We start from the raw sequence: 25,013 nt of genomic DNA, 5'->3' as shown, positions 1-25,013 counted from the left end.
CTCAGCAGGCTCCCCAACACGGCTCGGTTCACCCGCCAGCAGCCCCCTTCTGGAGACACCACCCCGCCTCCTGGGGCACCTGATCCTCCCCAGTGGGACCGCCTGGCTCGAGGAGGGCGGGCAGCAGCTCTCCTCCGCGCCTCACCCCACCCGGGGTCATGAGCCGGAGCGTCCCAACCCTTCCGGGGACTTCCGACTGCGCCGAGGGTTTAACAGAAGGGGAACGTGAGAGAGGAGATTCTGGCTGCGGGGGCCCGGCAGGGCCAGGACGGCCCGCCCCGCCCCGCCCCGCCCCCCAGCTCCTGGGAGCCCCGCCCCACCCCTCCCCCACCCCGGGCTCCTGGGAGACCCACCCCCCTCCCCGGCTCCTGGGAGCCCCGCCCCCCCTTGGCTCCTGGGAGCCCCGCCCCATCCCCCCCCCCCCCCCCCCCCCCCCCCCCGCTCCTGGGAGCCCCGCCCGGCAAGCAAGCAGTGCCCTCTGGGCCGGCCCAGGAGCAGCTATTAGCCTGCGGTGGCGGTGGCGGTGCCTCGTCTCCGCCCACACTGTTCCCTCCACCCGGGCACCTCCCCCAGGCCCCCGCCTGGGACAGGCCCTCCTGCCTCTCAAGCTACTTCCTCTGAGAAGCCTCCCCTGGGCCTCAGGCCGTGGTCACACTGCCCTTCCGGGACCGCGTCCTCACGGGAGGACGCGAGCGCCAGCCGCGGCCTGAGAGGAAGGCCCGGGACAGGAAGGTGGGTGCGGGCGAGGTCCCACCTGTACAGGAGGCGGCCCCGGTCCCGCGCGCTGATCTTCCCCCACAGCCCGTGCTCAAAGGCGTCCTTCGCAGCAGCCACGGCCTTGTCCACGTCGCTGACCTGGGCCAGGGACACCTGGCAGATGACCTGTGGTGGAGTGGAGCCCTGAAGCCCTGCCTGGCCACCTGGGCGGCCGCGGAGGCGAAGGTCGGCGGAGGGCATGGGCAGGGTCTGCACGACGAGGGGAGATGGGGCCTGCAGAAAGGGCCGTGCTCCTACGTCCCGAGGGCCTTCCCTCTACTCTCCCACTGACCCGAAACAGGGTGACAGACTCGGGCTGCAGCCATAAGGCGGAGGGTCAGCTCAGCGTTTGCAAACCGAGAGCAGAGACCCATAAATTTCGTGAGGCGCAGGCGGGAGGTTTGCTCCCGAAGTGACATAAGCCGGCCCAACGCCCCTGCATTCCACGTCCCGAGGCTGCCCACCTCCCGACAGCACAGGCCCCCATACCTCCCGCCATGTGGATGGGGTGGGAGGGCGGAGGCCAGCGCCTCCTTGCTGGCCACCACAGGTAGGCTGTGCCCTCCCTGCCCACGGCCCCGGCGCCAGGCATCCACACAGCCTCCTGCCCGGGCTTCCCAAAACTGGCCCCGAGGTTGTGGTGGCAGCGCCTGACTTTCCTGCCTGAGGGCACCTGTCTGGGTCCACACAACCTGCCCATCACTTTCTTAAACTCCCCTCAGAGGACCATTCTGAGGCCCTGTCTTCTGCGGTGCGTGTCTGTAGGAAGGTGTGTGTGAGCGTGCACGAAAGTGACAGCGCCACACGTGTGCACTGAGCAGGACAGCTACAGCCAGGGCGTCTTGACAAACCCGGGATGCGAGGCGGGCCCTCCCGACGCTGGGGTTATTCTTGAGGTGTGGAGGGGAGGGAATGGCCTCCGTTTCCTCCTTGGGAGGGCTTAACTGTGCTGCAGACCCTCCAGAGTCCTCCCGCGTCCCCATCACCCTCCCCACCGCATCTCCCTCTACGCCGTTCCTGTTCCTGTAGGAAGGGCTGGAGGCTGACTGCAGTGTTTTCTCGCCCCAGCAGAGGCCCCCAGACTGGGGAGGGGGAGTAGATGGGAGAGGGGGCATCGGGGGCCTGTGTGGGGCAAGGGGGTGCTGGGCCTGCACTCACACTTCCGTCTGTCGGGTTGATGGTCTCATAGGTCTTGGCGCCCTCGGCGTCCACAAACGCGCCTCCGATGAAGAGCTGGTGGGGCATTCGGAGGGTCAGCTTGTTCACGGTCTTTTCCACCTGGGGACGAAGGGCCACAGGCCGGAGCTGAAGTGTGGATTCTTCGCGAAGGGGCATCCTTGATGGGCACGACCCCACCAGAGACACAGGGACCACTCACCTTGCCCCCCCCCCCCCAATACACAAGCAAGGGCCCGGGCTACTCGGTCTCCTTATCGGATCCAGCCCTGCTGCCCAGGGAGCGGTCGTGTGGGCAGAGGTGGCAGCTGAGTGATAAGCAGAGATGGAGGGCCAGACTCCGCAGCTAGACTGCCTGGCTGGAGCCCCGGCTCTGCCACTGACCTTGGGCTGGTTGCGTGGCCTCCGCACACAGGAAGCGCCAGTGGGCAGACAGCACGTGCGGCCCCCAGACATGATGCGGCCCCCGCTCACTGCCCCTCGGGCCTGCAATCCCACGATGAACGCGGAGCCTCTGGGATGCCGCCCCTCCTTCCGCAGTCATTTGTCCACAGCCCTAAGGCCAGCCTGGTGTCCACCCTGGTCACCCATACTTCCTTCATCAGCCCTTGTTCCAAAGCACCAGCCAGACAAACTATCACAAAGCTAATTCCCATAGGAGTTGGTAGTCTACCGAGATACCCCAGGGATGGTTTTTCCACAGTTTCTTTAAAAATTACATTTGCAGTTAGTTACTTCCTCATGCTTCATATATACAAGTTGAATGTAGAGGATCATTTGTTTTCCTTATTGGGAGGACATTCCCAATCCCTTTCTCTCTCTCTCTCTCTTCTGTTTCAACCAACGGAATTTCACACAGCTGACTGGTTGCACAGGTGATAGAAGGGCTGAGAAGCCACGAGTCAAGCCAGAGGCTGACACCAGCAGGAAGCCGCTGCCCTTGCTGGGAGGTGGTGGAGCCAGGACTAGGGGTGAGAGGCACCCGGGGTCCAGGGTGAGCCGGCAGGGCTGGAAGCCACGCCAGGAAACCCACCAAAGGAGAAAGCGGGTGGAGAGAGAAGAACACTGTAAGAGTCTCTCCTTAATACCCTGTCTCCTGTCTTGGGACCGAACCTGTCCCCTATACTGAGTCTTGGACAACAATTTCCTCTGTTGAGTTTGTCCTACCGCCTGGCATCTTTAGGCTATTTGGAATTACCAAGGGAAGCTGGGGTCACTAACGCTTCTGGACATCCAGGCTTCCCCCAAGTGTCACTGTGGACCCACAGGTATGGGTGCCTGAGGGGTGTGCAGGCCGGGCCCGCGTGGGGGGCCCGGGACTCACGTGGTCGATGACGCCCAGGCCGGGCCCGCGTGGGGGGCCCGGGACTCACGTGGTCGATGACGCCCAGGCCGGGCCCGCGTGGGGGGCCCGGGACTCACGTGGTCGATGACGCCCAGGCCGGGCCCGCGTGGGGGGCCCGGGACTCACGTGGTCGATGACGCACTTGCTCTCCTTGTTGCCCCCTCGCATCCTTCTCACTAACAGCCGTATGAAGTCCCCGAAGGTGGTTGCCATGTAGATGTCTTCATTTTCTAACTCCAGGCCGTCACACAGCTCCTTCACTTCCTCAACCAGTCTGGAGGGAAGATGGAAAAGCGAGGGCCTGGAGGAGGCCTGGCAGACCTGCCCGGTTCTAGTGGCAGAGGTGGTGGCTCATCTCAGCCCCCGAGGCGTGGGTGTCAGTCTACAGTTAGGGTTAGAAGCCCAGTCCGTGGATTCAGAGGCTCTGGTTTCAAGTTCTGGCTCCAGCACTTATGAATTTGTGACCTTGGGCAAGTGACCAATTGCTCTGAGCCTAGTTCCTTTGCCTGTAAAATTGGACCAATCATGGCTCCTCTACTATTTCCTGATGAGTAAATGAGACAATCCACGTGGTAATGATTAATAGAAGATTCATAATAATCACTGAAAGACAGTGTGAAAAGAATGAAAACACAAGCCACAGATTGGGAGAAAATATTTCCAAATCACATACCTGATCAAAGACTCGGCTTCAGAATACGTAAATAATTCTTAAAATCAATTCTAAGAAAAAAATCCAAGTGAAAATAGGCAAAAGATTGACCAGATGCTTTACCAAGGCAGAAATATGGATGGCAAATAAGCCTATGAAAAGATGCTCCACATCACTCGTCAACAGGAAATGCGAACCAACCACAACGAGATTCGGCTCCGTACTTACCAGCATATCTGAACTTAAAACCACTGGTTAAGACCAACCAGTGGTGAGGCTGCAGAGCACCGGAACCCCGCCCCCTGCTGGCGGGATTGGAAAACGGTACTTTGGAAGCCACGTTGCAAGCACTTTGGCAGTTCCCTAAAAATTAAACATATACTTCCCAAGGCTTTTAGGTATTTACCGAAGAGGAATAACAGCCCCTTTCTAGACACAAAACGGCAGAGCAAAAAGCTCCAAAAATCCGTCCCGCCACCTCAACAACTATTGGACAGGCGGGAATCGTCTGAGCCAAACGCTTCGGAATTCTCGAGTCTCGGCGACACCCGCAGCTTCCAGGGGAGAACGTGGTGAAGAGCTGGGGTGTGGCAGGAGCTTCCAGACTTTCCACCCCCAGGGCAGGAGGCAGCAGTGGCAGCAGGTGACTCCTGCCGTGGCCTCCTGGAGGCGGGGGTTGGGGGGCAATGAGGACCTCGTCCTCCACACATCTGGGTCGTGGGTTCCAAGTGCTGAGGGGCTGGCCCAAAGGATGGCCAATCCCATACACGCTCTGCATAGTGCGTACGACCCCAGGGATAACAGGAGAAACTTCAGTGATTACACATAACAAGGTACACACACCACGCAAAGAAAAGTTTGGAAAAGTCACAAATGGATGGCTCCAACCCTCCACAAGCAAGATTTAACAACCTCCCCGGAGTGAGAGAATCAGATTCTCAGAACCGACACAGCACTACACGCAAAATGTCCAGTTGGAGCAAAACGTCGCAAAACATACAAGGAAACAGGCCCATTTACAGGAAAAAGAATTTGGAAGAGACCACCCCTAGGGATTATTACCAAAGACATTAAATCAACCATCTTAACTGTGTTCAATGACTTAAAGGAAACTAGGAAAATGATTATGAAAAAAATGAGAATATCAAGAAAGAGACAAATTATAATAGTAAGCCAAACAGATTCTCAAGCTGACAGATACAATAACTGAAATGAAACACTCACTAGAGGCTTCAAGAGCACATCTGAACAAGCAGAAGAAAAGGTCGTGAACCTGAAATTATCCAGTATGAGGAGTAGAAAGAAAGAGGAATGAATACGAATGAAAATGAAAATGAGCCTCAGGGACCAGTGGAACATCATCAGATCACACTCATCATACCAGGTCCAGAGAAGAGATAGAGCAGGACAGAAAAAATATTTGAAGAAATAATGCCCCCGAAGTTCCCAAATCTGAGGAAACACATGAATATACACGTTCGAGAAGCTCAATGGACTCCAAGCGGGATAGACTCAAAGAGAATCACACCTAAACTCAAAGAGAATCACACCAAGACACGTGACAGTTAACCCACTGAGACCCAAAGACAAGGATGGAATTTGGAAAGCAAGAGAGAAGCTAATCACACACAAAGGATCCTCAATAAAATTAAAACCTGATCCCCCCCCCCAAAACCCATGAAAGCCAGAAGGCAGTGGGATGGCATATTTAAAGTCCTGAAAAGAAAAAAGTGTCAACCAAGAGTTCCATATGCATCAAAACTATCTTTCAAGAATGAAGGAGAAATTAAGACATTTCCAGATAAACAGAAGCTGAGGGAGTTCATTGCTAGTAAACGTGCCCTAAAGGGAGTCTTTCAGGCTGAAGTGAAAGGACATTAAACAGTAACTCAAAGCCATGAGGAAAAGTAAAGAGCGCTAGCAAAGGGAACTACGTAGGTAAATAGGAACGCCAGTATTACTGTACTTTTGGTATGGTTCGCAGCTTCTCCCCTTTTACTACATTACGTAATAGGCAAATACATAAAACAAACATTTAACACCTACATTAATGGGTATTCAATGTATAAAGATGTAATCGAGGATAATAACAATATAAAGGGGTGAGGTGACAATATATAGGATACGAGTGTCTACATTTTATTGAAATTAAGTTGGTATTATTCGAACTACATTGTTATAAGTTAAAGACGTGAACTGTAATCGCCAAGGTAATTAAGAAATAGCAAAAAAAAAAAAAAAAAAAAAAGGGAATCCAAGTGGTATAGTACCAGAAAAAGGCAGTGATAGAGACACTGAGGAACAAAAAGCATAAAAGACATACAGAAAACAGCCAGCCAGCAGAAGTAAACCCTTTATCGGTAATCTGGTTAAATGGAAATGGATTGAACTCTCCTCTTAAAAACATAGGTTATGAGACTGGATAGAAACAGCATCCACCCATACACCACCAGAGATTCACTTAGATGCAAATATGCAAAAAGGCTGAAAGTAAAAGGGTCGTAACGGTATTCCATGCAAATAATAATCAAAAGAGAGCTGGGGTAGCCATACTCTTATTAGACAAGATAGATTTTAAATCAAAAACTGTCAAGAAACAAAGGACATTGTACAATGGTTAAAGGGTCAATTGACCAGGAAGATATAACAATTATAAGCATATGCGCACCCGACATCAGGCCACCTAAACGTACGAAACAAATATTAAGATAACTGAAGGGAGAAGTAGCATCGCAAAGATCCATGAGATTTCAACACCTCACTTTCAATAGCGCACAGAATATCCAAGCAGAAGATCAAGAGGCAGACGGGGACTGAACTCTGTGGGTGAGACGGACCTCACACACACACAGGATACTCCACCCAGCAGCACGGCACCAATTCCTCTCAAGGACAGGTCACAGGTGAGGTCACGAAACAAGTCTTAACAAATGTAAGAAGACTGAAATCATACCAAGCATCTTTTCTATCCACGATGGTGGAAACTAGACATCAAAAACTGGAGGAAAACTAAATTCAAAAAAATGCGGCTACTAAACAACACACACCTGAACAACCAGTGGGCCAAAGAAATCACACGGGAAACCAAAAACTACCTTGAGACAAATGAACGAGGAAACACAACATACCAAAACTTATAGGACACAGAGGAAGAGTTCTTAAAGGGAAGTGTATGGTGATCGATGTCCGTATTAAGAAAAAAAGTCTCAAATAAACAACCGGATTTTACACCTCAAGGAATCAGAACAAGAAGAACAAACTAAGTCAAAAGGTAACAGAAGAAAGGAAATGGCAAAGATCACAGTGGGAATAAATAAAATAGAAACCAGGGGGGGAAAAAAACAATAGAAAAGATCAACAAAACTAAGAGTCGGCTTTTTGAAAAGATAAGAAAAGGAGACAAATCTTTAGGTAGACTAAGGAAAAAGAGAAGACTAAAACAAAAAAATTAGATGAAAGAGGAGACGACACAACGGATACCACATGGATAAAAAGCATCATAAGAGACTCCTGTGAACAATTACACATCGACACATTGCATGACCCAGAAGAAATGGATACATTCCCAGAAACACACAACCTACCAACACTGAATCATAAAGAAACAGATAATCTGAACAGACCAATAACAACTAAGGAGACTGAACCGGTGATCGAAAACCTCCCAACAAAGAAAAGCCCAGGACTTTGGGTGGGACTCACCAGGGAAAACCTGGTGAATGCCACCCAACATTTAAAAAGAATTAATACCAATCCTTCTCAAACTCTTCCAAAAAAACGGAAGAGGAGGAAACACGCCCAAACTCACTTTACGAGGTCAGTGTTACCCTGATACCTGAGCCAGACAGTGACAGCAGAAGAAACAAAACTACAAGCTAATATCCCTGATGAATGCAGATGCAAAATTATCCTTCTCTTTATTCAAATTAGAACTTATTACCACTGTGAAAGGGCAAGAGAGACAGTTCACATGAAGTTGAAGACTGGGTGACCTGATCTGTGGTGACGGATCATCCCTGGGGGCCGCCGACTGGGGAGGGGCAGGAGGGATCCCCTGGAGTGAGGCTGGGTGGGGCCCATGTCTTCATCAACGTGTAGCTTGTGAGATACGACATACATCACATAATATATATATTATACATGTGCTATAACGTGTGCGTTACACACGTTAAATCAAAGCTACCACACTGTCCTCTCAAGATCCGTGCACCTCACTGCACGTAAAGTCATTCCTAAAATTTGAAAAGACTTGCAGGACTCCCCTGCCGGTCCAGTGGTTAAGACTTGGCCTTAAAATGTAGGGGGTGTGGGTTGGATCCCTGGCTGGGGAGCTAAGATCCCACATGCCTCGCGGCCAGAAAACCAAAATGTAAAACAGAAGCGATATTGTAACAAATTCAATAAAGACTTAAAAAGAAAATAAGTAAACAACTATCCGTTTCAAAAAATAAAATGAAATAGAAAGAGTCGCAGTCACGACCCTCCGACTGCCCGCGCTCCAGCCCAGCGGGCCCAATGAAATAGAGTCGCAGTCACGATCCCTGACCGCCCGCGCTCCAGCCCAACGGGCCCAATGAAATAGAAAGAGTCGCAGTCACGATCCCCTGACTGCCCGCGCTCCAGCCCAGCGGGCCCACCTGTGCCAGGCCCTACCTGCCTGGCCCCTCCCCACACATGCTGGCTTTCACCGGGGTGCTGGGCTTGTGGCAGTTTTAAAAGAGCCGTGCAGGGCTTCCCTGGTGGCGCACTGCTTAAGAATCTGCCAGCCAATGCAGGCAACATGGTTTCGAGCCTTGGTCCAGGAAGATCCCACATGCCGCGGAGCAACTAAGCCCGTGAGCCACAAATACTGAGCCTGCACTCTAGAGCTCGCTATCCACAACTACTGAAGCCCGCAAGCCTAGAGCCCGTGCTCCACAACAAGAGAAACCACGACAATGAGAAGCCCGTGCACTGCAACGAAGAGCAGCCCCTGCTCGCCGCAACTAGAGAAAGCCTGCGTGCAGCAACAAAGACCCAACACAGCCAAAAATAAATAAATAAATTTACTTTAAAAAAGTAAATAAAATAAATAAAAAAATAAAAGAGCCGCACATTGTTTGATCTTCCTCCCATGAGGGGTGAGTCTCAGTCCCGCCCCTGCCCTTGAATCTGGGTGGGCTTGTGGCCACTGAGACCAGTCAGGGCAGTGGTCCGCACCTGTCTGCTTGCTGGCCTCACGTCTGCAGAGCCAGGAGCCGCCAGCTAGACGTCCAGGTCCCAGAGTGGCTGCTCTGGGGCCACGACACAGCCTGGGGGAGGACATGCCTGCCCAGCTGTCCCAGCTCCCGCTGGTCCACTCCTGGTGGGCCCGAGGCCTGCACACGTGAGTCCTTTCTGGATCCCTGACCCGCATGGTTTCCTGCCACTCCGTTTTAGGGTGACTCATGACCTAGAGACACCTGGGACACCACCCCCACTCCAGGCCTTACCTGACGACGTCCAGCGACGCGGCCCCCGACTTGAAGAAGTCAGTGGAGTCTTCCACCTCCACGACGTTGGGGAGAATCCGTTTCCAGGCACCCTGGAAAGCAGGAGTGGTGAGCACGTGGCTCCCAGGGCCCGGGCGCGAGCGGCGGGGGTGAGAACAGCCCCGGGTGCATGGGCACTGCCCGGCGCCAGGCTGGCCCGTCCACTCCACTCTCTGACGCTGCCAGGTGCCTCATGGTACTGGGGTGATAGCCTCCCTGGGGAAGCAGGAGCCCAGGCTGCTGTCCGCACACCCACCTCACCTTGACCGCAGCTTCGCGGGGGTCCCCACACTGGTCCGGGGGGGGGCAGGAGGACAGATGTGCCGGAGCTCCTCCCGAGACTTGGCCCCCGCCAGCCCCACCTGGAGGGTTGCCCAGTGTGGGTGTCCCCGCCTGACACTGTGTGGGGGTGCTGCCACGTGGAAGGGAGAGCAAAGCGGGGGGTGGTTCTGTGAGTGAACGGGGCCACCGAGGGGGCTCGGGAGCCCTGGGTCTCGTCCTCACAGAGAGGCTAGCTGCCTCTGTGCCCCTCTGTCCCGGGCCTGTGGAGGGCAGTGGTTCCTGCCCCGGGCCTCGTGGACGAGCGTGGACAGGGCAGTGAGAGCCGAGTGGGCAGCACAGGAGGGCCATCCTGTGGGTCACGATGGGACACAACGGGACAACTGCTCTCTGGGCAGCTCCCAGCTGGGCGTTTCAGGGCACGCGCTGGGAGGCCCACACTCAGGCCGGGCTCCAGGCTGTGGCCCAACCAGGACCAGCCCCCGGTGACCCCTAGGCTGACCCTGCCTGGCCTCTCTCAGGAGGCTGCCCTGGATTTGCTCCCACCCCTCATCCTCCTAGAGACCATCAGAAGCCGTCCTGAGCCATCCCTTCTCCCCGGGCCTCCACCCAGGCTCTCACCCTCTGGTGACAGGCTTCCTTGAACCCCCAGCTCACACTTAATCCCGGGCATCCTTCAAGGTCAACTGCTAAATCACCTCTTCCCCCAAACCTTCACTGACTGCAACGCTCGCTCAGCCTGGGGCCAGCAGTCACTGTCGCTGTGTGGGCGCTGCACGCCGGCCCTCCAGGGGTGTGTGGAACCCGAGCGGCCGCATGGCCTCGTCCAGACCCCAGCTCGGCGCCTGACAAGCCGTCAGATGCAGGCAGCCTCCCCTGCCTCGGTCTCCTCATCTGGGCAAGGGGCTGGGGGCAGCCCTGGGAGCATCCCTGGAATGAGGCTGGCAGAGCTCGGGGTGCAGGAGCCCATGCTGCCTCAGAGCCCGTGAGGCCTCTGCTGCACCTCTGGAACTCAGTTTAGAGTAACCCGGACACTCTAGAAGCATCTGCTTTTCTCATGACTGTTGGGCTCACGGCCAGCGGTACTGAGGTCCTAACAGGTGCCACTAAGCTGTTACCTCTTCTGCCACCAGCCTCAGCCATCCCGGTACCACTCGGCCACCAGCTCCAAAAGGCAGGCTGTCCAGCTGGCCCCGTAACCCCAGGGCAGGCTCAGGCCCAGGGCCAGAGCAATTGCTCCAAGAATACTTTTTGAATGAACAGGCTTTTTTTTTTAATAGACATTCAGAACGTTCAGCCTCCACCTGAGGAGGTGCTCGGTGCCCCCCGGACCGGCAGGCTCCCCCGTCCCCCCTTGCTGGGTCCTGCGTCTGCACTGGTCACGAGCACGCAGTGGCCCCGCGGCCGCCGCCTGGCCCTCCGCGGCTCCCCGGCTCTCAGCATTTGCTGTGCCTGCCGTCTCTCTGCACTTGGGTCTCAGCGCAAACCACGTCCCTACCCAGGTGGCCTTCCCCGAACTCCCTTCTGCAGCAGCCCCGGCCTCCAGGCACCTCGTTCCCGTCACCGTTACTGCCCTCTGAGCACATCTCCCGTCGGAAATTATTTTATCCCTTGCCTGGTCGTTCGCCAGCTCTCTTTCCTGTGAGAAGGGACACGCGTGACAGCAGAGACACTGCGGACCATCACACCCCTAGTGTCTGGACGCGTATCTCAAATAAGCGAACCCACGACTGAATGACTGAACAGCTGAAAATCCATCCAGCGCCCTCTGAGCAGCACAGCTAAACACCCTCCAAACCATGCCTTCCAGGGGGAGGGGGGTGGAGCAGAGAGCAGGAGGGCGGTTCTGGGAAGTGGCCGATGCCTGGACTCCAGGTAGGGGGGACACCGGGCCTCCGAGAGGGCAGTGGTGTCCAGCGGCACACGGGAGGGGTGGCCCAGAGTCCAGGGCGGCCGACTGTGACACCTGTGCTGGTGACCACGTGGGGGTCTCCCTCTCGGGAGGCCTTTCCGGAAGGTTCCGGCGCACATGCCCTACGGCAGGACAACTGGGTCCTTCAGCTATTCTATTTGCCCACTGTTGACAGTGTGTCCCCAGAGGAGTTGGACCCAGCAGCCGAATCCTAGGTCCCAGTGGCACAGGAAGGAGGGGCAGGGGGCATCAGGAAGCCCCGTGACAGGACAGGACCAACACTGTGCCCGGGGCCAGGACATACGTCCTTAGAGGGTGCGCACAGCCCGACCCCAGGGGGTGCGATTTGCGAAACGCACCTGCTGTGCACGACCTGCCCCACCAGACGGTGGCCCCGCAGGTGTCTCTTACCCGCACAGCCTCCGCGGTGACCAGGTCCTCCTCCGTCAGCTCGAGGCCAGTGCTGTCTGCCCCCCTGAAGAGCTGCGAGGCTGGGATCATCTTGCCGTCCTCCAGCTGGATGCTCTTCACCAGCAACTGCCAAAGGAAGGCTGTCGGGACCCGAGGCTGCCCGAGCCGTGGGCACACGCTCGTCCCCATCCTCCCCGGAGGCAGGCCCGGGAGCCCAGATCCGGCGAGGAGGCTGCTGCCATGGGGACCCGCTCGAGCTCCTTCCCTGCCGTCCACCCCACCGTGCTCTCAAGCTCAAAAACCAGTAATGCCTGGGCTACCCTATAAAACTGATGCCTACTCGTTAGACTAAAGTAATTCAAGCACTACCTTGAAAGTCAATGGAGAAAACAACTAATCACCCAAGAGCCCAGCTTCCAGAAACTCCCTAGAAACCTGGCACAGGTCAGCAGGTGCCCCTCGGGGCAGAGAAGCAGGTGAGCTCACGGCACAGACCGCGTCTGTCGGGTAACAGTGGTCTATGAAAACAGCACCTTCTGCACACACCGGACGGAACCACAGCCGGGCTCCCGGCTGACTGCCCACCCCTGCTGTCTTCCCAAGATGCTCTGGAGCTTTCTGGAGCTAAAGCCTAGCCAGGCCCCAGCTGGAAGTTCCTGAAAGACGCTTAACCAAGGGTCTCCGCGAAGGCTGCTCCTTTACTTTGCCGGCCTCACGATTCACGGAGGACTTAGCCCAACCCCCTACTTCCTCCGCCTGCCGCTAGTGGTCTACACGTGCACCCTTCTCACTGACCGCCTTGGTGGGTAAGCACGGTCATGGTCATGCAGAGAAGCCCAGGGGCTACGCCTCGCTGCCCCTCACCCTTCCCCAGTGGGGATGGAAACCCAGGCCTGAGTGGCGTGAGGATGCGGGGGCGTAGTCGGCAGAAGCAATTCACAGCGCAGAGCCTGCCCGGGGGGCAGAAGGAGGCTGTACGGCTCCAGAACCTGTATCTTTGCTGAGTGTTTTCCTCTGCCCTAGCCGCTTCCCTCGATAACTCGCAAGCACTAGAACTCGTTTCAGATCTGCTTTGGGAACGTGATCGGAGACAGATACGTAGCGTCTGAAGGCATCAACCACGAATACCTGAAACTCCCAGTCACTGCAGATTGCAGGTAGCCTCGGGCCAGCGGGGGGGGCACCCAGCGTGAGCTCACGCCAGTCCGACCAAAGCTGCCCCACACCCACCTGGCCTGTACGTGCCACCGCTACCAAGCGTTCAGCATCCCAGTGTTTGCTGAAATTCCCCGAAGTGCTCAGAGACCCCTGCCTGTCCTGCTTCTTCTCTGCCCCTGGTACCTTAAGGCCCAGATCTGCCCACCGCTGCGTGGGGTGAGCACTAAGCAGAGTATCGCGGCTGAGCGGTGGGCCTCAGAGCCAGAGCTAGGGCTGGACTCCCAGCTCTGCCACAGGCTAGCCTGGGTGAAGATGGGCAGGTGATTTAACCTCTTTGCGTCAGTTTTCTACTCGGTACAATGGGTATAGTACTGATACATGTCTCATACGGTTGTTAGGAAAACTAACTTAAATCATCCAGCTGTTTTTGAACAGTGCCTGGCACGCAGGGATGCTATAAATATTTAGTTGCATAAATAGTAGCTGTCACTCTGAGCTGCACTTCTCTAAGGTGAGTCAGAGCATGTTATGTGCCCGGTGCGGCTTCCTTGTTCAAAGAGAAGGAAACTGAGGCACAGAGGTCCAATGACCGTGCCCTGGGCACCCGGACTCCAGGTCCGGGCTCCCCGGAGAGGGTCTCCCCAACTCTGACACCCGCCCAGGGCACCCAGCTCGGGTGGGGGCACCGGGGCAGGAAGAGCCCAGGGCCAGCCTTCCCGGGACAGGGAAGAAGCAGGCCGACCCAGCAGTCGAGGGTCTTCCCTCCTGGAGCCTGTCGTCTCCTTTTCCCGTTTCCTCCAGAAAAGCCTGGAGCCTCCCTGTGGGGCCCGAGCCCCTGGACAGGCGTGTGTGGCCTTCAGCCTACAGTACGGACGGGGACGCACAGCAGCAGCGTTACCATTCGGTCGTCATTCCCGAAGAGGATGAGTCCCGCTCCGGTGACCACCCCTGGCCGATGGGCTCCTGGGATGGGCAAAGTTTCTCCCTCGGGCACCAGGCCTTCAGTGCTCAGCGTCGAGCTGAAAAACGTCAGCTTCTGTTGAGGACAGGAAAAGCAGAAGGTGCTGGAGGAGAGAGGCCCACTGTGGGGGGCCAAGAGGGGCTGGGGGGGCTGGGAAATCATGGGGTGGGGGTGAGGGTCAGGGCACAAATGGGGGCACAGACGAGACCTGGAGAAGGCACTGAGGCCTCGGAGGGGCCCTACGTCACCGCACACTGGCCCGTGACCTCCGACCCGGGGGGACAGACACTGACAGGAGGTGTGCTGCAGCATCGCCAAGTGAGGGTGCTGCCTGGGGACACCACCAAGCCCTGGCTACCGTGCAGAGGGTGTGGTGGTGGCGCAGGCAGCAGAGACCCCGGACGGTCTGGCAGCCAGCCTGCGAGCAGGGGTTGGGACAGCCCGGGGCTCCGTGGAGGACAGGGCTGCCCTCGACGGTGCTCGGCCAAAGGGCCCCACCCCCGGGGCAAAGACAAGTCAGGGCTGGGACTGGGGTCTCTGAGAGCTGCTCAAATCCAACACAAATGCAGACCAGCCTTGAAGAGTTCCTGAGCAGACAAAACCAGTTCAGTCACAGGAGCAGAGCTTAATTTAGCTTCTTTTGCAAGTTGGTCAAGACCAACTTGACCTCAGTCACGTCTTGCTTGTGTCTCTGGAAATCGTAAGCAAAATCTGCACTGTTCCTCAAAATGGATATGAAGTAACCGTTAGCCAAATCCCTGTCATTTGAGGAAATTCTTGTTATAACCAGTCACTGCCTCCTCAATTCACAGCTCATCAACAGACCGCGTGTGGTCTGAGGGCTCCCGGTCCCGGAACTGTCTTTTCCGTGTGTGCACAATAAACTTACTTAGCAGTACTTCGCCGATTCATCGGTTTTACTTCTGCTATTTCGGGACTTCTGACAGCCCGGGGCTGAGAGTCGAACAACCAGCACAGCTCGACCCCAGAGCTGCTGCTGCGCCTGGCGGCCTCGCTCTGCGCCAGCCCCTCTCCTTCAGCCGCGGGTCCTGAGGGAGAGGCCGAGGGGGCCGGGGGCACCTGGCTGGGGTTGGGGGTCTGGGCAATGGCTATGTACCGCTTAGTTCAGCCACATTCCGATAGCTGTGCAGCCAGGGGACACACACGGAGCACAGCCCGTCCCGGCCACGCAGGGACACACCTGCCCACAGGCCTCCGTCCAGGCGCCCGGCACCTTGTCGTTCCCGCGGATCCAGTTATGAATGGCCTCTGCTGGCTGATCCCAGTTGATCTGCGGGGCAGGACGTGTGTGCTCAGCGGTCTCTCCCCTCTCCCTGACCATCTGGGCAACACCTCTGGCCTCCCCTCCTGCCCTGATGACCCTGACACTGGGTGGAGCCCTGGGCACGGGCTGGGAGGTCTGGCTTCCTCTCGACTCCAGTCGGAGGCCCAGAGCTGGGCTGGGCCTCCCCCTGGCAACCTGGATCTGGGTGCTCGTGGACCCTCAGTCTTTCACGGGATGTGAACTCCAGGATGGCCTGGGGGAGATAATGTTCTGTGCTCAAGATGGCCAAGGCCCTACACAAAGTGCAGGTCTGTCCCATCCCATCCCTCCCCCCGGCGGCCTCCCCTCACTTACAGGGCTCACACAGATCCCGACAGAGCACCCCGCGAGCCCTGAGCACGGCTACAGCCCAGGGGCCCACCTGGGCTCCCGACCTGCGACAGTCCCGAGGAACGAATTCCCTCTGGTGTCTCATCTCAGATATGAGGAGCCAGCAGCTCGGCTGATTTTTACACCCTCCCCCCCACCAGCTCTTCTCCCTGGGGGCCCGCTTGCCTCTTCCTAAGGAGGAACCAGGAAGCACCCAAACAGACCCTGTTCCCTGCCTGTCCAGGTGCCACTCGAGCCTAGCGCGTGCTTCCTGCACTGGGGCTGCTCTTTCTTCTGGCCTTTAACAGGTACGTCCTGGCTGCCCATTTTCCCCGGCCCGGGTACAGGCAGGCTTTGGGTGGGCAGGGCCCTGGCACTCACCTGGGCTGTTTCCTTCTTCTGAATCCCCTCGTAGGTGGCGCCGTCCTCAGGCTGAGGGAGCCTGGGGGCTCTGCCCTCAGCGATCAGCTTCACGGCCTGAACCTGGGGAGACAAGGGCCCAACATTAGGGCCCCCCAACTCTCAGACCCTGGGTTCACACTGAGTCTGGACCAGGCCACTCACTGAACAGACCCACCTGGCACCACGTGGGCACGTGACGGGCACCCACAGAATGGGTGCTGTAGGGACAGGTAAAATTAGCCCGAATCTACTTCCAGTCTGATCAATGACTGCAAGACCCCGCCCTCTCTCCCACACAAGGCCCTAGGAGATCACGTAAGCTAAAGCCCTCTACGGTGTAACACACACCGACGTCCACGTTTCTGTCTAAAACCTTCCCTGTCTCTTAGGCAGAATGGCCTGGACTGCGTGATGGGTTTGGAGGTCCCTAATAAGTTCAGCAGGAAGCAGTTTCTCTGCTCCAGGAAAGAGGAAGGTTGTGGAGAAGTCAGGGAGGTCGGGGAGGAGAGCCAAGGCGCTGGGCCCAGAGGGAGGGAAGGTGGTGGTGGGAGCCCCCGGAGACCCGAGGCTGAGAAGCCGGGAGAACTCAGAAGCGTCTAAGGCAGGACTGCCCAGGGGGAACTTCCCTGGTAACGGACGTGTTCCACGTCAGCCCCGTGTGGTTTCTGGGGACCTGAAACGTAGCCAGTGAGGCTGATGACCTTGATCTTTAACTACAAGTCATTGAAATTAATTTAATAACCACCAGTGACTAGCGGCTGCCCACTGGACGCCGCCCTGAAGGATGCTCTTGGTTGTTTTCTGTAGGATGAACAAGATGACCCCTTCCTGCCTCTCACGTCAAACCTCCAGCAGGTCTCCCTGCTCACTCCTGTGAACAGGGCCGCATAATGGGGCCCAGGGCTGGGGGCGCAGCCACTGCTGTGCTATGGAGATGTCCCCATCTGACTCCTGTCCTGGCCGGCCTCCCCCACTAGACACACCACCTCTACGGGACCTGCACAACCAGCTCTGACATCAGCCTTTGGGTCAGCCCTCCTCCTCCTGCGCGAATTCAGTGCAGTGACCACACCTGGGCCAGCCTTGGCCAGAAGCCCTCAAGACCGGAACATGTGACAGAGGCTGCCAATCAGAGTGCTCCCCCATGCCGGCCAGTGATTGGCTCGGGGTCATCACATGACCTGAATCGGCCAATCAGAGTCTCCTCTGATTTTTTATTCATAAATTCTAGGGGAAAGAGGGTTTCTCTTCCCCTAGAATCAAGAGGTGTAAAACTTGAGCCACCAGTGACTACTTTTCCTCCCATTTAAGGGCAACCTGAGGATGAAGCTAATCAAACGGAGGAAAGTAGAATCAGGGTGAAGAAATAGAAAGATAGAATCCCGTGACAGATTAAGCCTCTGGATTCAGCCAGGCTTGACGGCATCCTGCCTGGAGTCTTCTATCTTAAATGAGCCCCAAAATGTCCCTTTTTGGCTAAAGCTTGTTGAGTTGCTCTGACAGTTGTAAGCAAGAGTCCCGCCTATACAATATTATATGTCCTAATCCTGCCTCTGAAACCCTGAAATGAGCGTTCTCCCCCTCCAGAATCCTGGCCAGCTCAGGGCAGCAGGCTGGAGCTGGGCGGGGTGGGGTGGCGGTGGGGTGGGGAGGCCCTGGGGGCAGCCTTACCATCCCTTTAACGCCTTCGGGGAAGAGGAAGCGGCTGTACAGCGTGCTCACGGTGTCGTCCGGGAGGATCTCACACTCTTTCTGGAGCAGAAGGTCCCCGGTGTCCAGACCATCGTCTGCCCAAAAGATGGTAAAGCCGCCCTTCTTGTCTCCATGGATGAGGGTCCTAGGGAGCAGAGGAGTGGAACCTGAGTCCGAAGGAAGGAGGAGAAGGAGGCCCTGGGGGCTGCCCCTGTGACCGCCGCCGCCCTGCAGCACACCCCCATCTCCCCAGGGGAGGACTGAAGACGGAAGATGGTGTTTACTGATGCCGACTGCGTGCCAGGTATTGTGCCAAAAGTCTTAACGCCTCGTGTAACTTTATCCTCCCCACTGGTGTAACAGCATCGTACGCCCCTTTTACAGATAAGGAGACTAAGGCCCAGGGAAGTGAGGAGACGTGACTGGAGGTCAGGGAGCCTGAATCCTAATCAGACCAGTCTGACTACAAACCCGCTCTCTTCTCCAGCTCAGATGTCTCCCCTTCCTGACTGCTCCTCTGAACGGCTCCACCCTCCAGATACATACATCACCTCTCGTCTCAGACTATCTTGTTCAGGTGATTCTTTCCTCCATCTCTATCTCTTTCCAAGCGGGGGGCTGCTGAGAGCACCGGTAGCTGGAGGGAGCCCCTCAGCCCACTCTGCCCCGGCAACCCCGCTGCAGGACGGGAACACTTTGCGGTTCACTGTGAGAATGCAGGGCGCACGGCGCTGCCTGACCCCAGTTCTTCCTCAGGGATCGTGCTGTGATCTACCGCGTAGACGCCGTCCAGCAGCGCGCACAGGCACCGCGTGCCACCTGCTCCTCAGGCGCAGAGAAGAGCTCCGGGCTGAGGGACGGGGACGCCTCAGGCAGGTGGGGTGTCTGCGCCCTGTCTCACCAGTTGATGGCCGACGCCCCCCGGTGCCGGGGGAGCAGACTCGGGTGGTAGATGATGGAGCCGTGGCGGGGGGCGCTGATGATCTCCATGGGGATGAACTGGCTACAGAAGGGCAGCACGTTGAGCTCGGCTCCCAGGGCCTGGTACGTCGCCACCACGTTGGGCAGAGCCTGTCCCCTTGCCCGCCAGCGGGGAAACTTGAACACTGGCACTCCATCCTTGTCGGCCTTCAGGCCTGTGGGACAGCGGGTGAGAAACTGCTCCCCACTGCTGCACCCACTCCGACTCGGCACCTCTGCCTGCCCCGCAGGGTGGCTCCCGCACCCCCTCCCCAAGCCTTTCCCCCACTGCCCAGCCGGGCTGCTCTGGACAGCCCAGAGGGGACGGCGCCGGCCAAGGCCCAGGTCTCAGGAGCTGCTGTGCCAGGACTGACCTCAGCTGACCGCCTCCCTCTCCCAGGCGCCTGCCTGACCCCTGGCCTCTTTAGCTGCCCGGAGCAGGGCGCCCTCCCCGCGGGTCGGATGTGCAGTCCGCAAGTCCCCAGGTTCCAGAATGCGGCTTCCTGCCTCTGCCTGCCCCACTGCCCCTGCAGTCACTAGCCGGTTCCTCCGAGCTCCCCTCGGCCTGCCCCTCAGCCCCTGTCCAGCACTTCCCAGCCCTCGGTTCCCAACCCGGCTGGTGTGTGGCCCTGGCTGACCTGACCCACTGTCGGTCCCTCGGCCTCTGTGCCCCGGGTTCAGGGACGTGGGGCAACGTGAGCAGACCAGACCACGCTTGCAAAAGTTGTCCCCACCGTGACCAGGGACATCTGCTGGACACCTGAGGTCAGGTCAAGAAGCAGCCCCAGCCAGGCTCAGAGCTGCTGCCAGGGGTCCCTGAGTGGCCACGGGCAGGACTCAGGCTGTGCTATGGTTGTGGTGGGCTCAGATCTGGAGCCGAGGTCTGGCTGGCACGGGGGCAGCCTGCGCTCTCCATCCGGGGAGACTCTCTATCCCTAAAGCGCCAAGCCCTGGGGCCCGGCAGCCCCGCGAGGCCCCTTTCCTCGTCCGGACCCATATTCTGGATCCGTCAGGCCTGAGAAGGACCCGGGAGGGGCCTGGAGGTCTGTTCCTCGAGCTGAGGGCCCTGCTTCCTGCTGCGCTGCTGAGATGCCCTCGGGAACTTGTCAGAAATGTGACTCCCAAGTCCCTCCCGTCCTTCTGAGCAGAAACTCCAGGGGGTCCGCCGGGGGCAGCGTCGGGGCCTCAGCACTCCGCTCAACAGGTGCCCCCCGAGACGCGGTGCAGGGCACGCTCACGTCTGAGAACGCTGGCCGCAGTGACTCCCGCCTGGGGGCCTTTCAGAGCATGGGTGCTGCGGTCAGGGGGAGCCCAGAGTGGTCAGACTGAAGGGTCCTGGGAGCAGGCCAGGCTTCTCCACGGCTTCTCCAGGACACAGGCCCCACCCTGCAGTCCACTTGGTTCCAGAAAAGCCCAGCGGCCAGCTGGCACCTGAGCAGGATCCGGGGCGGACCACGAGTGGCCGCTTCTGTCCGGGGAAGCCCACAGCCCCACACAAGACCCCGCAGGCTCTGCTCCCACCACCGCCCACGGGGCACCGCCTCTCCGTGCTCCTGGGCCACCCACTCACCTAGGGGGTCCGCCTTCCCATCCTTGTCCGGCACAGTGAACACGCCCACGACCTCGTGACCCTCCTCCCTCAGGTGGCAGTAAACTTCCTGGCCGAACAGGCTCTGTCCGATCACTGCGATCTTCATGGCAGCGGGGCCGGGGCGGGAGGACCTGGGAAAGGAATACGGCCTTGGCGTCAGACAGGGCTCGCTGGGCCAAGGGGGCAGCCCAGCCGCCCCCGCCCCAACCCCTCGGCCCAGCTCTGGGCTCCCTGGGCCGCCGGCCACTGTGGGGAGGCGGCCGCACGAGGAACGAAGGAAGAGGTCCTGAACGGTGGGCCTGTAGATACCGCAGCGTGAGTTGCGTGCGAGCGCAGCCTCGGGGACTCCTCCTTGGAACCTCCAACACGGCATGGGGCGCTGCGTGTGGTGTCTTCCCAGGCGTATCTGAGCATGTTTCTGTAACTAACCAGTCCTGTGACCTCGGTCAAGTCACGTCAGCTTCAGTTTCCTCACTTGTTGATGAGAAAGATGCTCCTCAAATGCTGCCAGGCTCTCCCTGGGCAGGAAGCAGCAATGGGCCTGGACTTTGGCTGCATAGAGACAGATGCCCAGCGGACGGGCCGAGGACGGAAGGTGGGGTGGGAGGTGCGACAGGGGCCACTGGGCTGCATGGGAAGACGCACGGCTGGACCAAAGTGTGCTCATTCATTCACCATGCTCATATCCGTAAAACCTATTATCTACTTGATACGTTTCTTTAAATTATCTATCTACAAAAATATACATTTTTGGAGAAAATTTTATTGAAGTACTACATGCTTCGGACATACAAAAAAGTGTACAAACTGTAAGTATGTAGCTCAATGAATTTTCACAAACTGAACACACCAGTATAATCAGCGCTCAGATAAAGAAACACTCCAGAAGCCCATTTAGATAACAGAGAGGCAGGACACGGGGCGGGGGGGGGCTCCATTTACATAAATGGAATCACACTGCGTGATGTTCTGTGCGTCGTTTCCCCTCAGCGCTGTCCACGTAGCTGTGCTGTGTCCATTCTCATTACTCCACGGTGTTCCCCTGTGAGCGTAAATAAATACGGTCACGTATCCATCCTACTGTGGGTGGACATCCGGGTAGTTTCCAGCTTGAAGCTATTACCAAGACGGATGTGATACAGATTCCGGCACATGGCTCATACTGAATACAAGAATACACTTCCGTTGGGTGTGTACCTGGGAGCGGAATTCCTGGGTCCCAGGTGTGAAAATGTTCGGCCTTACCAGCCTCTGCCAGTTTTCCAAAGCGGTTTTACCAATTTCCATGTGGTTTGCGTTGCAGCCTCCTGTCTGTTCATTTTACTCTCCTGCTGACAGGGACTGGAGCCATGCTGCTGGGGTTTCACTGGCGAGTCCCTGGTGGCTGCTGAAGGTGACCACCTTCTCCCACGTTTATCAGCCACTTGGATTTCTTCTTGTCTGTTTTTTCCACTGGGTGATCTTTTCCTGACTGATTTTGTAGGAGGTTTTTGTTTGCTTGGTATTGTTTCATTTTGTTTTTAAATAATCTAGACTACGAGTCCCTTGTCAGATATATTTATGAGAAACACCTTCTCCAGTTCTGCGGCTGGACTCTTTACTCTGTGGTGCCTTTTGATGAACACAATTTCTTAAACTCTATAGAGTACGCTGCATCAAAGTCTCCCTTTATGCTCAGTGGGCTTTCTATTCTGGTAAAGGAATCTCTGCTTCCTCCAAGTTCCTAGAGATGTTCTCTTCGCCTTCTAAAATCTTTATTGTTTGACAGAGGAGCAAAGGCAACACAATGGAGCAAAGATGGTCTTTTCAGCAAATGACGCTGGAACAACTGGACGTCCACAGGCAAAAGATGAATCTAGACACACATCTTACACACTTCACAAAAATTAACTCAGAATGCATCACAGATGTAAATGTAAGATGCAAAAGTATAAAACTCCTAGAAGACAGCACAGGACAAAACCTAGATGACTGAGTATCCGGTGACTTTTAGATACACCACCAAAGGCACGATTCAAGAAAGAAAAAAATAAGCTGGACGCCATCAAGATTAAAAAGTCTGCAAAAGACACTGTCACATGAATGAGGATGGTGGTCCTGTGTGTGTGTGTGGTGTGTGTGTGGTGTGTCTGATATGTGTGTGAGGGTGGTGTGTATGTGTATGTGGTATGTGTGTGTGGTGTGTGTGTGTGTGGCGTGTGTGTGTATGGTGTGTATGGCACGTGTGTGTGTGTGGTGTGTATGGTGTGTGTGTGTGGCGTGTGTGTGTATGGTGTGTATGGTATGCGTGGTGTGTATGGTGTGTGTGTGGCGTGTGTGTATGGTACATGTGTGTGTGGTGTGTGTGATATGTGTGTGAGGATGGTGTGTGTGTGTGGCGTGTGTGTGGCGTGTGTGTATGGTGTGTATGGTATGTGTGGTGTGTGTGGTATGTGTGTGGTTTGTGTGTGGTATGTATGTGTGGTGTGTATGTACGTGCACGTGTGTACTGGCAGAGAAAACGCCTGGAAGGACTCACACAGAAATATTAAAAGTCACCAGCTAGGGTTTTGGGGTTTGGAAGTCTTTTGATGATGGTAATTCTCTTTTTCTTTCCAGAATTTTTTTTTTTAATTTTTATTTTTTTATTGAGCGTATATTACTTGTGGAAAAATAAAGGGGACAAAGAAGATCCCTTTGGAAGCAGGGAGGCAGGGTCAGGGAAGACACCTGTGGAGCGGGCGGGGCAGGAGCCCTGGGCAGGGACAGCCCACCTTGGGCTTTGGCGCCCGTTAAGTCAGATGGGGGAGGCGCAGAGCCCACGAGGGCCTCCCGCCCGGTTGGCGCCCTCGGTGCCCTCCTCCCGAGGACGCTGTGGGGCTGAGGTGGCACTAGAGGGACCGTCGGGCTCCCCAGGCCCCCCGCCCCAGCCCAGCGGCCAGACCCTGCCCGGGGGGGGGGGGGGGGGGTGGTCCCCTGCTCCGAGCACACTGAATTCCGACTCCGGTACCTGAGGGAGATTCCGCCTCCCCTAGGCAGGTGGCAGGTGAGGGGCCTGGACAGATGCGCCAAGGGCCCGGGCTCTGAGTACACGGAGCTAGTGCAACCCCCAAACCAGGTCGCGGGGCGGGGCTGGGGCTCTGGGGTCCCAGCTCCCCAACCCCCGCCCCCTCCCCCGGCGCAAGAAGGACGGCGGCGCGGGCGCGGGCGGGGGGAGGGCTGGAGCTCTCCAATCACAAGAGATCCTCGTTCCCGGCCCCCAGATCTGGCCAATCAGGGGGGACCATTCCCCATCCCGAAAATGGGGTGAGGGTCTTGGAGAGGGGGCAGGCGGCGCAGCGGGGCAGGACCATCTAGTCACCTTCGGTTCGTCTCTTTCCCTCTCCGGCCTCAGTTTCCTTTTCTGTAAGCGGGGCTGATATCGCCCACCCAGGCCGCCCCGCCCTCCCCCACGCCACCGCTGCGCGATCCTCCACAGGCCGTGCCCCGCACCGCGGTCCTGTAGCCAGGGGACCCCCCGCCAGGCTGGAGCCTCGGCTGCCCCCAGGGGAACCCTGACTCGCGTCCCCGGCCAGGCTCGCGCGCCCCCAGGCGCCTCCGCCGGGGCGCCTGAGCCCAGAGCCCCCGGAGTCCCCGGAGTCGCGAGCGGGGGCGGCCTCCCTCCCTGGGGCGCCGGGGACCGGGACTCACCACGCACGGGAGGAGCGCAGGCGTCGCTGGCCAGAGCGGACCTCTGAGTCCGGGTCCGGGCAGGGGACAGCGCTGGCGCTGGCCCGGCCTGGGCGGTGGGGAGGTGGGGCCGGCCCCTGCCAGTCCCGGAGCTCCGGCCAAGGCCAGAGCCCGGGAGGGGAGGGGCCGGGGCGGGCGCAAAGTCCCGCCGGGTGGGGTGGGGAGGGCGCTCCCGGGCTGCGGGCGCTCCCGGGCTGCGACCCCTCCCGGCTCCACAGGGCTTTGCAAAGGCCCCGTGGTTGTGAGCACCCGCAAGGCTGCCGGGATAAGGGGAAAGCGGCCAGGCGGGTAACTTCACTCACTGGCTCAGCAACTCTCCACGTGCTGTCAAGGTCTTGCTCCGGGAAACCCACCCGTACTCCAGGAGGCTCCTACTTCAAGGTCACATCTTACGGGAAGCTTTCCCTAACCACAGCCCCGCTAGGAAAGACCCCCTCGTCACATGACCACAGAAGGGCTTCAGTGTTCCTTCAGGCACCAGCTCAGCCGCAGTTTATCACTGCTTTCGGGATTCTCTGACTGGCTCCCCCACCGGAACACGAGGTCAAAGACGGTCTCAGTCGCAGGAATTCCCCGGCACCTGGTGTAGTGCCTTGTGTTTAGCAGGTGTTCAATAAAACTTGTGGAGTAAACGGCTGAATGTGAGGAGCCTGGGGTGGGAAAGTTGTGTGAGAACGCTGAAGCTGGAATAGAGAACGAAGAGTGACAGGTGACACTGGAAGAATGGCTGGGAGATCGGACACCCCAAAAAGGTGTTAGGAAATCAGAGAAGAACCCACAGTCTTAGCGGGCGTACAGAGAGGAGGGCAGTTTAAGCAGCAAGTCTGGCAGCACTGCCACCTACAG

The 25,013-nt window shown here is 57.4% G+C and overlaps 1 protein-coding gene across 1 annotated transcript in view; it reads right to left on the bottom strand.

Annotated features, from left to right (window-relative positions):
• Positions 1-24,229, bottom strand: part of ALDH1L1 (aldehyde dehydrogenase 1 family member L1) — a 46,780-nt gene extending 22,551 nt beyond the window's left edge. The window contains exons 1-12 of the mRNA XM_082848652.1: positions 24,129-24,229; positions 20,439-20,590; positions 18,810-19,044; positions 17,888-18,053; positions 16,196-16,297; positions 15,362-15,451; positions 14,098-14,235; positions 12,042-12,167; positions 9,401-9,492; positions 3,404-3,551; positions 1,915-2,034; positions 755-882 (exon numbers count right to left, since the gene is read on the bottom strand). Of these exons, the coding sequence (XP_082704778.1) occupies positions 755-882; positions 1,915-2,034; positions 3,404-3,551; positions 9,401-9,492; positions 12,042-12,167; positions 14,098-14,235; positions 15,362-15,451; positions 16,196-16,297; positions 17,888-18,053; positions 18,810-19,044; positions 20,439-20,565 (1,472 nt within the window). The 5' untranslated portion in view covers positions 20,566-20,590; positions 24,129-24,229. The remainder of the gene's footprint in view (positions 1-754; positions 883-1,914; positions 2,035-3,403; positions 3,552-9,400; positions 9,493-12,041; positions 12,168-14,097; positions 14,236-15,361; positions 15,452-16,195; positions 16,298-17,887; positions 18,054-18,809; positions 19,045-20,438; positions 20,591-24,128) is intronic.
• Positions 24,230-25,013: the final 784 nt, after the last annotated feature.

Source organism: Leucopleurus acutus (assembly GCF_964270905.1).
Source record: "Leucopleurus acutus genome assembly, chromosome: 10".
Lineage (NCBI taxonomy): Eukaryota > Metazoa > Chordata > Mammalia > Artiodactyla > Delphinidae > Leucopleurus > Leucopleurus acutus.
The sequence above is the reverse complement of the archived record's forward strand: the minus strand, read 5'-3'. Positions and strand labels throughout refer to the sequence as shown.